The 15,440-nt window shown below is 49.7% G+C and overlaps 1 protein-coding gene across 1 annotated transcript in view; it reads right to left on the minus strand.

Annotated features, from left to right (window-relative positions):
- Window positions 1-299: 299 nt before the first annotated feature.
- RBM6 (RNA binding motif protein 6) overlaps window positions 300-15,440 on the minus strand; it is a 54,135-nt gene continuing 38,994 nt past the window's right edge. The window contains exons 7-22 of the mRNA XM_010293426.1: window positions 14,889-14,949; window positions 13,579-13,647; window positions 12,236-12,487; window positions 11,556-11,716; window positions 10,710-10,807; window positions 10,169-10,211; window positions 9,515-9,575; window positions 8,477-8,568; window positions 7,611-7,763; window positions 6,465-6,554; window positions 5,926-6,015; window positions 5,025-5,294; window positions 4,379-4,453; window positions 3,693-3,790; window positions 2,305-2,413; window positions 300-580 (exon numbers count right to left, since the gene is read on the minus strand). Of these exons, the coding sequence (XP_010291728.1) occupies window positions 455-580; window positions 2,305-2,413; window positions 3,693-3,790; window positions 4,379-4,453; window positions 5,025-5,294; window positions 5,926-6,015; window positions 6,465-6,554; window positions 7,611-7,763; window positions 8,477-8,568; window positions 9,515-9,575; window positions 10,169-10,211; window positions 10,710-10,807; window positions 11,556-11,716; window positions 12,236-12,487; window positions 13,579-13,647; window positions 14,889-14,949 (1,848 nt within the window). The 3' untranslated portion in view covers window positions 300-454. The remainder of the gene's footprint in view (window positions 581-2,304; window positions 2,414-3,692; window positions 3,791-4,378; window positions 4,454-5,024; window positions 5,295-5,925; window positions 6,016-6,464; window positions 6,555-7,610; window positions 7,764-8,476; window positions 8,569-9,514; window positions 9,576-10,168; window positions 10,212-10,709; window positions 10,808-11,555; window positions 11,717-12,235; window positions 12,488-13,578; window positions 13,648-14,888; window positions 14,950-15,440) is intronic.

Here is a 15,440-nt window from a genome sequence, read left to right on the forward strand (position 1 = left end):
CCTCGCGCGCTCACACACACACACACACACACACACGCTTTCACTGTGCTTCGGCCAAGCTGCCCCCGTTACACGTCCCTGCACGCCCCTGGGCTGCTCCAGCTCCCATCCTGACCCAGGAGTACACGGCACCAGGGGCATCTGTCCCTGCACTGGCAGGGAACGCGCTGCAGGACGCCGGCACTGATGGGGCTGCAACTCCCAGGGACCTCATCAGCAGAGAGCAAAACACGATGGGTATCTTCCAAAGCATCACATGCTTTTAAAACATACCATTTTAGGCAAGAGACCAGCACTGGCAAATTTTTAGTTTTATTAAAAAAATTCTAGCAGCAAAACCTGTAACAATTCAAAAAAAAAAAAAAAAAGTAAGACCAACCCCCCCCAAAAGAACATGACATAGAGAGAAAGAGATGGAGATGGAGAGAGACAGGCTTGGGGTTTTCTCCATCATTCACTCAAGTTCCTTATAGCGGGCAAACATGACTCTCCTGACGGCGTCGCGGTAGGTCTCGTTGGATTGCCTCTTGCTGGGCTTCCCTTGGGCCCCCAGGCCAGGGCCCTTCTTCCGATTTTCTGCCTGAAAAGAGACACAGCTTGTGTTAGTGATTTCTCCTCTTTGCTGGCTGCCTGTAAAGAAAAAGCTTTCCCCGGGCTGCTTCAGGACAGCTGACTGCTCCCATGTGGGTCCGGGAGAGGAGGAACAGCAAGTGCAAAGTGTTCCTCCAAAAGCTGTTTGGGAGAAACTATTGGCCCTTTGTGGGCAATAAAAACACAGCCAGCAAATGTCCAGCGAGAATCAAACCACAGAGATCAGCTGCGGAGACCAAGACCAGCACACGGCGGGGCGGGAGCGGGCAGCCAGAGCGGGCAGCGCCGGCAGACGAGAGGCAGCCGTGTGCGAGCGAGGGTCGAAACAGAGCAAAGGAAAGCACCGGCAAGAGCCCCGGGCTCCCGGGGAGCTGTTTGCAGTTAGTCTGCACTTGCACAAGCTCAGCTGTTCTCTCCTCTAATAGAGTTCCCATGGCTCTGGTAGCTCACTTTCAATTTCAACCAGTTTTTAATGACTGGCTTTTGCAGCCAGCGTCTGAATTATTCAGTAATACCTGCCTAGAGTGAGCCCAGGAGAGCAGGCCCAAGGCTGAAAGTTTCTCTTGCTTTTAAGTCTGACTTATCTGAATACCAGAGATGTCATTAGGCCGAGGGATTGAAGTCCTGTGGGGTTGAAGTGGGCACATGGCAATGCCCAGCATGACTCAGAGGTGAAAAGAAAGCACATCTCTGGGGCTCTTCTGAGAGGCCTTTATAGGAACTGGAGGAGGGTTGTGTTTTGCAGTCAGCTCCCCCAGCCGGTCCGGGGAGCCATGATCGGAAGTCGGACCTCCCAGAGCGCGTCGCTGGAGCTGGCTCTGTGACAAAGCCCGTTTTATGGCCACAGGAAACCCTCCGTGAGGACTGAGCAACAGCTGGGGATGGTTCCTGCTGTCTGCTCCGAAGAGGAAATCTTGCCTCGTGTGTGTGGGCTCAAGCAAACACACGTCACGAAGCCTCAAATATTTGCCTCTAATGATATACTCGACTGGAAGCTGAATGTCGCAACATGAGCTGCGCTGCAAGTTGCCTGCCGCTCGGTGAAGCACTGACGCCACGGCCGCGAGCGCCGGCAGCCGCAAGGGCATGGTGCTGCTCACGTGCCCCTGTTCCCTGCAAGGGAGAGCAATCCCTGCCCCAGGCTGTGTGTCAGATAAACCCTCTGCAGCAAATTAAGGTCCCCTGAGAGCCCAGCTTGTCCATCCCCGAAGCTCTTTGCTGATGAGGACTCTGCTCCTCATCAGACACGTACCCTGCTGTTACCTTCCGAAGTCCAGAGTCCAGAACAGCAGTGAGAGCTGCGCAAGTGCTAAGCAGAGTAGACGAATAGTATCACATGCCCCGTGGCTTCGGCTATGCTCGCACCTCCCCGGAGGAGGTTCACCTTTTCCCCCAGCTTACGCGGCTGCAGAGCACTGAGCCAGTGACCTGCTCAAACCCCAGCCTGACTTTGGGCAGGTATTAATCAGACGCTCAGACCCTCCCTGCTCACTGCTACTCTACTTTCAACACCTCCAGATCCATATAAATTCTAACCTTTTCCTACTACCAACATACTTGCAGCCCCTCCCAGTCTGCAAATACTATTCCATCAAGTAGGTGCCGAGTCTTGCAGCCTGACTCTTGTTCTGGCTGGGAACTCCCTCCAGTTGTCTTGGGAGACATTACCTGCTGCAGGACAGTGATGTGTTTTGGAAGGAAGGGGAGACTCACCTCCATTGGTGATGTGCCCTGCTGGTTGTGGCCGAAGCCCTTCTTCCACCCCGCGGACTGCAACACTCGATTCCCTTTGTTGTTACTATCAATCCTTGGGTCACAGTCACTGCAAAAGAGGCAGAATCAATCCTCCGGTCTTGCAATGCTTCACACACATGCCAGGGATTTTTAGCTCTGCGAACAGCACCTTCATTGACATTCCAACTTCTCCTGAGGGATACCCAGCTTGCTTGCAAGAAGCACACTGCTCAAGGAAACCAACACGGTGGATTCTGTGGGCCGGGCTCAGACACCTTTGACTGCATAACTTCTTGTCCCACCTCAGGGGAAAATAAACCAGGGCACAGGAGATGAGCTCACGCTCCAAAATATTCATGGTGCAAACAAGCCAGAGGTGTTCTGTGCTTGGCCCTCCTTAATCCAAATTTCAGCAATAGCAAGAAAATGAAGTCTAATCCCTGCTGCTTTAGTTATTAAAGTTAGATCTTTTCCCCCAGTGCTGTGGTCACTGAGCTCATCAATAGATGCAGTGTTGACTTGGACACCTTTTCTCCCACCTGGTCATTACTCATCCAAGACTATCAAGCAAAACCTATAGTTTTGAAAACTGGTTAGGACAAAAATAGCTTCCTTCAGGCAAGTTCTACTTTCTGGCTGCTGCTCACACTGCACACAAACTGCTTTAGTTTATCCACAGCTATTCCAGGAAAACAGAGGGAAGAGAAAATGTGGATTTTTAAACTGCAAGACACAGAGGAAAGGTCTCCTTCTGAGGTGCTGTACCAGAAGGGAACAGGCACATAACTAGTTCTGTCTTCAACACATGCCCAGCAGTTCCTCAGCCCACTGGAACATGCGAGCTCACAGCAGGCAGGCCTTCTGAGAGCTCCACACAGCACGCACTTTCTTCCTCCACCTACTCCGAAGGAGATGGAAACAGCTCCTAGTGTTCCTCTGAGTCAGTGGAACGGATGAAACACAGCTTTGCTCTTTCTTTCAATGGCTAGATGCCAGGACAGGAGGACAGCAAGTGCCGTAAGGATGAGGTGGATGGGAACAGGCTGCATTCTGCTCCCTGCGCCTGGCCAGGCACACTCAAACCATCCCCATCTCACCCATCCAGCACCAGGCAGCTTGTCTCTGCTTTCCCCTAAACCCTTGTTTCCAGCTCTGCACCCCTGGCCTCCTCCTGCCCTCTCCGAGATTCCCTGCAGCACAACAGGCTCATGCTTTGGGGAATTCTACCCACAAGAATCCCAGTCGGTCTGGCTGTCACTCTCGCAGATCTACCCTGCTGGCTGATTCCCGGCCTTGGCGTGCCAGCAGCACACATGCCATCCCAGCATCAGCAGCCCCAAAGAGATCGAACCAAGAGCAGCCATTACCTTTCTGAGTCCCGGTCATATCTGAGTCGTTTCCTCTCCGGTGAATCCATCTGCTGGAATTTCTCTCTCCGGTCATTTCCTTTGTCTTTGTATCTCCCCTTCAGAACAGAAAGAACACAGTAAGTACGGGAGCTATGAAGGATTCAACACTCCACGGGAGAAGGCTTTGCTCATCCTCAGCTGGTTAGAAATCTGTCCTGGGAACCCACAAACACTGAATGCTTCTAGGATCCACAATTCACTTTCCTGATGGCATCTCTTGGGCTGTCCCAGACCTGTGGTTGCAGCTTTCCAGCTACAGCACCAGGAGCAGCTCTGCTACCTTCCAAACAACAGACAGTTACAGTTCCCTGGCCAGGGAGCAGCATAGACCGCATCAATTTTAGACGCAAATTTGGGTCCCACTTAGCCCCGAGCCCAAGGCTGGCTGGAAGGACAACAGAACCACACTCAGACCCTTCTGGGAGGAGGGAGACCTGCTCTTAGAAGTCACAGCACTATCGACAGGTCCAAATGCAAAAGTGTGTCCACCATTCAGTCTAAGACTTTTTGGGGAGGCATTCGATGCCCACACTGCAGATACAGGTGCATAAGTCCTCCATAAGTCCTCCACTGGTCCTGCCTGGGACCAACATCCCCCTAGTGCAGAATCACAAACAGAAGTCTGCCCACCACCGCAGACGCACCTCACGCTCTCTCTTCTCCAAATATGCCAGTTCCTGCTCAGATCTTTTGATCTTCATGTGTATCTCCAGGTTTTGCTGGAAGGAGGAAAACAGAAGCCAGTGTCAGCAGAGGACACAGGCTGTCAGGGTCATTTGCTCCACCTGCAAGGAGTACAGGTAAAGCAGCATGCTCTTGCACCTGCACTATACCAAGTGCAGCAGCTTCTCTTGCAGCCCAGACTACCTGCTCCCCCACAGAGGCCAGGAGCCCTTCCTCTCCACAGTAAGGAAAGCAACCAGTCCTGTTTTAACTTGCGTGCAGCTTGGTCCTCCTAGAAGCAAGAGCTCAAAGGCAGCGCAGAACATGGCGAGGCACGTGCTAAGTTCTTACTGCTATCACACTCATGTGTGCCAGCACCCCACTCTCCCCAAGCCTTAGCTATCTCCCTACAGCTTAAAAAGTCACACCGTGATGTTATAGCACTCCTGTGGCAGGAACAAGCAGCTCACGCAATGCTTTGACGGGGAACTTTGCCTGCTACTGTGTCAAATTCAGCACAGCTCTTCCCACCCAACTGTTGCATTTTTCCCTGCAGATCACAAAGCTGTTGAGCCAAAGGCAGCTTGCAGCACACATGCAGCCCCCCAGCCACCAGCTCCCCCATACCTTGTGCAGGTTGGAAAGCTGCTGATGCTTGATGAGCACCTCCTTGTTGGGAAACTGCCTCCTGCACAGCAAGCAGGCCAGCTTGTTCCAGTCGGTCAGCTTGTCGTCGCTGGCCTTGGCCTTCCTCAGCTGCTCCTCGCGTTGTGCCGGTGGGTGGGGAGGCGGCAGCCACTGAGCCTGTGACTGCTCCTCCTCTTCCTCCTCCTCTTCATTGTCGCTGTCTCCTCCATACTCTCCCAGAAGTCCTATCAGAGGGTTCACCACCTTGGGCTGAGGGAAGAGGCAGAAAAGCGTGACAATTTGTAGCACCAAGCCAGCCCTGCCATGCGGGGCTCTGCTTCCCCAACCAATCTCCCCATGACTTCTGCCTCCGTTCCAGCCCAAGAGCCAGAGAGCAGATACCCAGCAGCAGCGGCAGGGAATGGAAAGAAGCTGGCTGGCCAGCATTCGAACACCACAGGGTGCCCTTCTGTTCTCTATACAGGCTGTGCTTTGCTACCAGGCTTTCGGACCCCGCCACACACCTAAGCACAAGCAGCTGACCGAAGCAGCGGCTATTTGGCAGGGAGTTGCTGTCAGTCACTTCCTCTAACAACGGAGATCGGTGAGGTTTGGCCTTCTTCAGTTTGGAGGCAGCTGGAAGAGTTTTCTGCCTGAGGACTGCTTGAGCGAGGAGACCCTGCTTAAATGCAGGTATTAAATTTCCCCGTGCTAGAAGCCCGCAAATAAGCTCACAGTTACAAACCAAACTGCCTTCACCACTCCATCCCCAGTGCTCCCTCCTCTGGCATGAGAAGCTGGCACCTCTGTCACTCAAGGTCACGGCCAGGCTTTGGTGAGCCTCGCTAGTCCTGTACCCAGGCTCAAACAAGGCAAAAACCAATCCCATGGAGCCACTTACCGGGGCTGCACTCTCGTCCTTTTTCACGGAGGGAGGTAATGGTTTTTTAAAGACGTCTTCTGCAGAGAACTTCTCCTCTCCAGTCTCACTCTGAAACAGCCAAGATCAGGTGTTAAGACTGCCACAGCATGGACTCGGTGCAGGCAATAGCTAAGCACCCACTTAAACAGGCCTCCAAGGAAACCAGGCAGTTGGCAGAAATGAGGTGGTGGTTTTGGTGGGAGACATTCCCATTCTGGGGAATCCAAACACCAGTTTTCTCTGCCGTGTCTGTGGCACAACATATGGGCAGGCTCAACCAGCCTGGTGGTGTTTTCAGGATTCTCCTTATAGTGGACAGAGAACACCAAAGACTCCACTGCAACAGGATGAGCCTGCGACGCTCACTTGTATGCTCGACAGCACAAAGAGTAGGGGTAAAGCTTGACATTTATGTGCTTTACAGAGAACTGGTCTGAAGCCCTGGACGTGCTCTAGTTTAGCGGTTCATTAGCTACTCATACTTGACTGGGGAAGACAAGTGCTATGCAACATCTTACCAGGCCTGCACTCTCATCCTTTTTCACAGAGGGAGGCAATGGCTTTTTGAAGACGTCTTCTGCAAAGAACCTCTCCTCTCCAGGCTCATTCTGAAAAACCCAAGATTGGGCATTAGGCCATCAGCAGCACAGGGGTCAGAGAGTGCACAGAGCAGCCAGGAAGCCACTTCTGAGCACCCATGGAAACCAGGCAGCCGGGAAAAATGATGAGATTTCTACTGCAGGTGCTTTCACCCTCCATTCTGACAAGACCATGTTTCTCCTAGGGTCAGTGCCCTTGAAAGCAGGCATCCTCCATACCAGACAAGACTCCTGGGCTGGCTTGGTACCAACCTCAGAGACAATTACACCCTTCAGGTCCCAACTGCCCAGGACTGGTCATGCCACAGAACATATCCAGACCAACAGGCAAGGAGGAAAACCAAGTTTCTGCATTCATGGCTACATCACTTCTACCAACTCTCCTGGCATTCATCAGGCCCAGTCACTATCACAGCACTGGGCTGTGCTCAAACACCCATGCTCAAACGTCACTTTGGGCAGCTACTCCCAACCAGCAGCTCCCCACGCTGGGGAGACAGCGCTTGCTCACTGGGAGCAGCACTGAAGGGCACTGCCGCAGGGCTGGGCCTCTGGGAGGGACCATATAGGACATATCTGCGTTCAATCTCAGTTCACCTTTGCAGTCCATCTGCACCGCCTGTCTCATCTTTTTGCCTGTCCATGATGTTTGGAGGGGGCAGGAACTGCAGTTAGGGGAGAGCTGAGTCTGTTATTATCTGACTTGGTATGTTTAAACATCTCTGCTATTTTTTTGTCGGCTCTGTTACAATAGTTGGGTGCTTTCAGCAGTGTGAGTGAAATGCATGTCTCGGTTAACCTGGATGTTTCTGAATCCTTTGGCATAAGGAAGGGATGAGAAGCCCAGACTTAATGTGACAAGAGAAAAATTTCAGGAACTTGCTCCCACCTGGCCGGACAACAACCACGTTCCTGACCTGCTGCTTACCCCACGTATTTCATCGTTTTCTCTTGCTGTCCCTCCCTTTTCAAATCCTCTATAAATTACTCTCGATTTTCTAACCTCTCTTACCTCAGCCTCTTGGCCTCAGATCTGTCATCATTCTGATGCCTGGAGGGATTTACCTTAGCAGAAGTATTTTTCCCTTTCTCCTTTTTGTCCCTATTGTCCCTGCTGTGTGGTTCCTTCCTTTCATTTGTCCGTTCTTGGCTCCCATGCCGCCGCCTTCTGCTCTCTGTAGGTGATGAGCAGGCTTCTCGGTCTATTGTGACTTCTCTCTGGAAGAGGCATTTGGAACAGACTTAGCCAAACCCCTGCAATCTTCTTATTGGGCTTATTGTCCTTATTGGGCTGGCGAGACCAGCAAAGTAAGAAGGGACTGCAGAGCCTCAGACAGCCGAGGGCAAAGGCTTCAGAAGTTTGCTGGGGCAGAAGAGACTCTACCACAGCCAGGTCGTCAGAGGACCACCCTGCTCGCCCAGAACACGGATATCTCCAGTATCACAAAAACAAGATGATAGTGCCAGAGAACCTCTGCTGATGGCTCTTTTTTGGCATCCTTGTAACTACTGCTGGCTGGAGTTGGGGGGCAAAGAGACCACATATGTAAACAGAGCTCTGCTGTCCATCTTGCAATACAGAGAGTCACATATCACATGTCTTCAGTAAAATCGAGCAACGATGTTCTGCCCGTAAGTCTACTCAATGAAGCGACGGCCAAAAACCCTCCACAGGCAGGGCTTCAGAGGCCAAAGAGGCAGCTACAGGAACTGGTTCAACACACAGCTAATGGGTTCCTAGCCTCTCGGTAAGTGGATATTTTGGAACATGTATCCCTTTTATACAGGTCAGTGGACTGAGTGAGAGAAGCAAAGCTGCCTCTATGCTGTCCTGTGCTAGCCTCTCTTCAGGATCTAGCTGCAAAATCTCTCCAGAGAAGGGCAGTTTGTAAGAACATACTGTGTGTAAAGCTTCCTTCCCACGCACTCACCTGAGTTCTGGGGTCATAGTATGTCCCAGCTATGGGATCGTAGTAATTCCCAGTTTCAGGATCATAAATGTATGTGGACACATCTGATGGAGCTGAACAGAGAGACAAGAGTTAGCACCACAATGTTCCAAAGGCAGAACACGCCTTTTACAAAGACAAAAAGCATGAGCAAATATTACACTGGTAAAAGGATGAAGACTGGGAAAGACGAATTTTTCCTTCCTGGCAGGAGAGGTATGAGTATCCTCACATCACTCGACCTATATCTTCTTTTCTTTAAGGAGTCGGAAGGGAGATAGGTTTTCACAATTCTTCTGTTTTAGGACTCTGGCAAAACTTCCACATCAAAACACACTTACGGGCACTGTCCTGAGATCACCAGACCACAACAGTGATATGAAATTCAGTAATTTCCCTAAGAATGGGGTAATGAATACCAGGCTCTGTGTCCACCCACCCCTGCGAACAAGGAGGATCTGTGCTCTTTCAAACAGTTTCCTGTTTAAAACGATGACACGCCCCCATCCCTTCCACTCGTGGGTGCATGAAAGCTCCGGACAAGAAAGGGGAGCAAACTGTTTCTACAGGAAAAGCCAAAGGCCTTAAGGGTAGGCCCATAATGTGAGGAATGTTTCTCATTTCCAAAGTGTTGTTAGAGCTCAGCAATACTACATGTAAGTCAGTAAAACAATTGGGAGTGTTCTTCCAGCTACTGGCACTGCTGCCTAAAGTGTATTTTCTTCTGTCTCATCTAGTAACTGCCAGGTTGATTTTATCCCATCAGCTTACCACAACAAGGAAAAGCATGCAGCAAGTTTCCTTTATCTGCATGTAGTTTTGCACAGCAAGAGTAGAGAGAAACACATCATCAGATAGGAAAATGTGACTAAACAAAGTTGGCAAAGGAACTCAGAAGTGGGTGTAGTAAACAAACCTACTCTTAGCCTTTAAAAATATTTTTGGGCTGATTTCTACATGTCAGTGCCCTTTTAAGGAAGAAAAGTCTCCACAGTAGGAGTGAGGCAGAGCTTAACTTACACTGTGCTCTGGTGCGTCTCTGTGATTCGCCGCCCCTCCTGTCTCTCATACCCCTTCTGCCCTGGAGTAAGTGAACAACACAAACAGATCAGACTCTTTGACAAACGTCATATTGCTTCTCCTCCCTCTCACAGGCCCAAAGGTCAGGAAAACAGCTCATTTATCTACCCTAAATAGAGCATAAGCAGACAGCTTTTCGTCTACACAGCAATGGATGGTGTTGCAAAGCACAAGACCTCTGCAGCATTCATGAATCTTTAAAGGAGGTGCTCATGGCAATCCGTATCGAAGCCTCCAACCCATTCAGTATGGGAAGAGTCCTGTAGTCTAGTAACAAGCACTAGAGAAGAGACATTCACTCCGGGAACTGAGATCAGTCATCAGTTAAGTCACTCTGTAAGTGTGGTATAGGGTAATCCAGCCCTGAACTCCCTCAAGCAGCATCTGCACTTTGACTCGTACTTCTACGCCCATTAGAAACACAGTGTTAGGGGCAAAGTAGCAGTGAAGAGCACATTTGAGCGTTATCATCCCATCTTCAAACATGCTGAACTTTCAGCAGCCCAAAGGGAAAAAGCCTAACAAAGTCAGGCCTATAACCCCCAGTTCTTCCCTCCCTTTCTGGCGACCTGCAGGGCAGCTGTGCAGACCTACCGGGCCGTAATAGGAATTATCGCCGTGCTCCCCATAGTCATTCCTGTTGAGATAAAGGTTATACATTAATGTCAATCTGGCTTTACATTAACCTCAGTATACTCAAAATGAGCAGCAGGACCAATAAAGGCAGGAAGACCATCTTCGCTGGCCGCATGTTGGATTGTGTCCATCCCAGGGGAGAGAAAGACTTTCCAGATCACTGTCTCCACAAGAGTGATGACCACACTCTCTGCTGTGTCAGCAAAGATGAATCTCTTCAACTGTTTTTTTAAAAAGCTGAACCCATAAATTCTCTCACAGTGGGATTTGATAGCTGGACAACAACAAGGGGCTATTCAATATGATGATTAATCCCATACCGCTCAATCACTGAAGCTTCTTCTAGCTCCAATGCCTTCCCTTCTCCAACATGTTTGTAGGTTGTAGGAACATTTGTGCTAATTCACGTGCCAACCTTTAAGCACCTGGTCTGACAACACAGCTCTAGCCTCACAGCACATCACACAAACGGCAACCTTACTGCCTCATCTGTCTATACCTTCTCCGCCCTGTAGCGAGATTCACTTCCACTGTACGTCCATCAATGCAGATTGGGGGATCCAAATTCTGCAGTATCTTTAGCAACCTCAATGCCTCCTGTAAAAAGAAAGGAGAATTTCACACCCATGAGAAGGAAACACAAACCCATTTCCCAGATCCAGTCTGTCTGAAAGGAAGGCTTTGTGCTTACACAATGACCATAGTAGGACAGGAAACACAACACTTTTGTCTAAATCTTAGTGTCTAAATATTATTTAGGATGCGACAAAAAGGATAAATGCATTGTTAGGTTCTCTGCTTGTCCTATGACCATTTTCAGCAGCCAGCTAGGGACTATATTCTCCTAGGGCTGCTAGACAATGCAGCACCGTGGCTGCTGTTGCCCCAAATTGTTTTGCTGAGCACCCTCTGGACCAATGCCAAAGCACAGCTATGGAGTCTGGGAGTCACCCAGAACCAGAAAATGTGAACCCTCCAATGTGGGACTGTCTGTTAATTAAGATTCTCGCCTTCTGCAGAGGGAAACCATTGAATTCAAGTTCCCTGCAAACAAAGTATCTGTGCAAGAGGTGTTCAAATTTAGGAGGGTCTCAAAGAGATGTACTGAGGCAAGAAACTCACTCAGCATCACAGCTTGTGAAAATAGACAATCTTTGGCTCCTGAAGCCAGACGGCAACAACTGTATCCAATATTCCCTGTACCTAGCCAGACAAGCAGAAGAGAGGACTCACTCAGGACAGCTGCCTCACAAGTACAGCTATTTCCTATATTTATGTGGTTTCTCTACTTCTATGGACTATAGATGCCAACAGGGGGAGCATGTGAAAGCAGGATACTACTTACAGCATGGGAATCCAGTTCAATGAAGCCATAGGTCTGCCCCATCCGTCCAGCCTTGTTCTTCATGATGCGCACGCTGGATGTGGAGAGACGGACATATGGGGCGAGGAGCCCCACAATGACTTCTGGTGGGGTGAATCGAGTAATACGCTTCAGCATAATTGCTGTGAAGCACAATGAGGGAGGTGGCCAGGAAAGAAAAAGTAGTAAAAAAAGATAATTCAGATCTAAGTTTATTGTGACAGCACAGGTAAAACTAAATCCACTCAAAGCAACAGCATGGCTTCTTGCAGTTGAGACTGGAAGCCATCACTTTTCTCCTTTCCACTTTGCAGGATGCTCAGAGTACCACCTCCAATTGCTAACCTTTCCTTCCCAGAAAAGAGCGCAGAAAGTAGGCCCCTCCTCAGAGGAACTCAGCCCAGGGAAACTTTTGGCCAAAAGGACTTCTGCTGCTGTGCTAAGTTAACTGTAACATCCTGAAGCCAGCTTGCCCTGAATTAATTTTCCTAAAGGCAATTTGCCAGCACCTTTGGAGCTGGACAGCCCACCATTATTTGATGCCTTGATTTGCACAACATGGAAACAGCCTCCAGAGGTTTTAGTGAAATGCTGCCCTTTCTGCAGATGGCCTCATGGAATGCAAGCAAGATTAATCCAAAATTGGGCCCTGTGCCACTCACTTCTGCTTCCTCCACCATCCTGTGGTGTGCCTTCCTCTGCTTCTCTCTGAGAAGGCAGCTCCTGGTGCCGGTCCATGTCCCTTCTCTTCTCCTGTGAGGGCCGCCGCTCTCTCCCATCATCTCTCTTCCTTGGCTCCTGTTCCTGAGGCTGACACTCCTGCTGTGTTGCAGGAACTGAGGGCTGGAGGGGCTGCTTTGGAGATCCTGGTTGTCCTGATAACTCTTGCTCAGGTTTTTCAAGCTTTGTCTCTGCTATTAAGAGAGGAGAAATGGACTGGTTCCAGATACAGTGTTTCAGCATGTATTTTTCTTCTGCTATTTTCTGGCCACTGCAGCAGCACCCCTTATAAAAGGCTAACCTGTTCCGCCCTTCACATATGCCATGTCTTAACATTCTGCAGACAGACACAAGGTGTGTAAAGGACAAGCTAGATACTGCTCATCCTTCCACTGCTTTGTTTCATGCTGGGTTGACCTTCTCCTGTCAGGGACAAGAGGCTTTTTGGCCTCCTTTTAGGATTGGCTCTTGCCTGGGCAAATGTGAATCAGGGACGGGTTTGGATATGTTCCTCCCGTGTCCAGGTCACCCTACATGGCAGTGGTATCCTTACTATGCTTTGGTACAGGTACCCATAGTGGTGTTCAACTATCAACTAGCGGAGCAATATCAACTACTAACTGTCACCCTATCTCCATGCTAGAGGAAAATGGCTGCAGACCCCTACGGTCAATAAGTGAAAGGCATCGTAACACAATCACTGATTTTTACCAGGTGCCTATTTACCAAAGATGAAGCAGATATTATGTGGTAATGCCCTGCCCCCCAGCCTAGCTATGCAATAAAGAGTTCAACCCCATCCAGTTTCGGTGCTTGAAGGCCTCTGAAGCATCTGGCTTCACTTCAAAAGAGAACCCTACCTGAGCTTCTAAACCTGTTGGAAAGGGAAGCCAAAGCTGTGGGGCTGCAAGGTCAGACACCACCAGCCCTGAGAGTGCAAGACTTGGCACAGCAAAGCTTCGCTCTTTAATGTCCCCCAGAGCACCTCCCCGCTCTTGTCTGTTTGGGCAGTGGGCAGCATGGCAGAGCAGAGGACCATTTTGCACGTAAATATTGGGAAAGCCGCACACCGACTTGCTTGGCTGTCAGCACAGCTCATGTTGGACAGGCCTGTATTAATTTGTCCGCAGTTTGCAGCGTGCAGAGCTTTGGCTACACTTCGTGAGCAGAACCTCATGTAAAATTTGTGTATGAAACCAGTCTGCACATGCAGCTGTGGAAACTGCCCGTGCAAATCACACAGACATGAGCATGACCCCAGAGATGGGGAGAGCAATTCTCTTACTGAATTCTTGCTCAGCTGATGCATCCTCTCCCTCAGAACCACCTCTGGACTCTGGGCCTGCTCTGCTCCCTGTAAGAGAGGCATATTAAAATCCATTTCAAGACCATCAGTCACAACGCACGCAAGAACTCACGCAAAGCTGCAGTAATGCCTGTATATGCCTAGAGAGTTGTTTTTGTTTCACCCAGCAATTAAATGACAGTCATAGGGAGGTTACCTTATTACACACACTCTCACAATCAACAATACCTAGAAACATTCCAGGTCAGGCTGGATGGGGCTCTGAGCAACCTGATCTAGTTGAATGTCCCTGCTCACTGCAGGGGGGTTGGACTAGATGACCTTTAAAGGTCCCTTCCAACCCAAAGACTCTATGATTCTATGAAAACCAGGTCAGTAAGAAGCATGCAGCACAATCTGTCTTCGCAGCATCTTAAAGGCTCTGTTTAATTTGCTCCTCGGCAGTTTTATTACAATCCACAGTTGTGTTGGGCCAGCTATGCGAATTTTGCCTTCATAACGTTGATGGAGGAGCCACAGCACGAGGAAAGCACAACGAGGGAGACAGTGTTTCAATAAATAGAGCTTTGCATGAGCAGTTATTTTAATGCCCTTCTGCCTCAGGTATGCAGGTAAGAAATGCAAAACATCAGAAGTCTGCTCAAAGACACAGAGTTAAAGCTTACAGAGTGCCTGGAATACCTGATCGTCCCAAATAAATCAGTTCCTCAAGGGAGAGTGTTTTGGCTCTTGTGCCGTCCCACCCCAAAAAGCAGAGGTGCTGGTGGGGTGAGGAGAAGCTCCTGGAGGAGCAGAACTCCTTTCCATGCACTTCTTACAGTCAGCAAGGTGAGTTCAGCAGTTCAAATCCTGGATTCACCTCTAATCTGAGAGCCTCAAAAGAATAACACTAAAAACATGCAGCTGCATCTCCCAAGGAAGGTGGGTTGAGGGGAAGCCATCTCACCTACGGCCAGCAGTACTAGCTCACAGTCCTGGAGGACACACAAACTGTAACTCCATGGATGAAGGACAATGCGCAAAGCAATAGGAAGGCAAGGCTTTGTGCAGTAAGACACCTCTCCACCAAGCCTCACAAGAACAGAGAACCTGGTAGCAACGCATCCGCATGTAGCATCTTTAGTGTGGACAGGGAAAAGGGTCTAAATGAAGCAAAACTAATAATCCTCCTACACAGTGCTCAGCTAGTGCACAAAGAGGGGTGCCACAGGGAAGCCAGAAGAGAAACTTACTTGTCAGGGCAGATGAAACTTATCATCAGCCAAGCACAGGGGACCAGATATACTCACCATCTCTTGGGAGCTTGCAATAGGAGCAGGAAGATCTGTAGCCCACAGTACACACCTTACACTGCAATGGAAGACGGACAGCATGAGGGAGTCATGTTTTGAAGGCAGTGGGTACAACCTACCCCAGAAAGCCAGACTCTGCAGTGCTTTCAGAGAGTAACAGCCATGGAAAAGTTACAGTGAGAGTCTGGAAGACAGGATGGGTGATGGCAGCAGGAACCTTGACTGGAATGGGAGGGAAATGCTCACGTGGCTCACAACCGGGATGGCCTTGGGAACAGGATTTTCACATAACTTCTGAGCACAGATTTGTTCACACCGTGGAGGTACTTCGCTGGTCCTTGAGACAGGACCCTTCTCCCTCTCAAGTGATGCTGGACCAAAAATCTCCACGCTAGGCACCATATGGCTAGCCACCCTGTTGTTTCAAAGGATCCAAAGTTATCTTTGTATTCCCTAACCTCAACTCACTCCTAAAGCAGTTACAAAGTCCTTATCTGAGCTAAACTGTAGATCGTGATGTAATCTGCTGCACAGGGAGAGTCAATGAAG

This window comes from Phaethon lepturus, unplaced genomic scaffold (genome assembly GCF_000687285.1).
Source record: "Phaethon lepturus isolate BGI_N335 unplaced genomic scaffold, ASM68728v1 scaffold8378, whole genome shotgun sequence".
NCBI lineage: Eukaryota > Metazoa > Chordata > Aves > Phaethontiformes > Phaethontidae > Phaethon > Phaethon lepturus.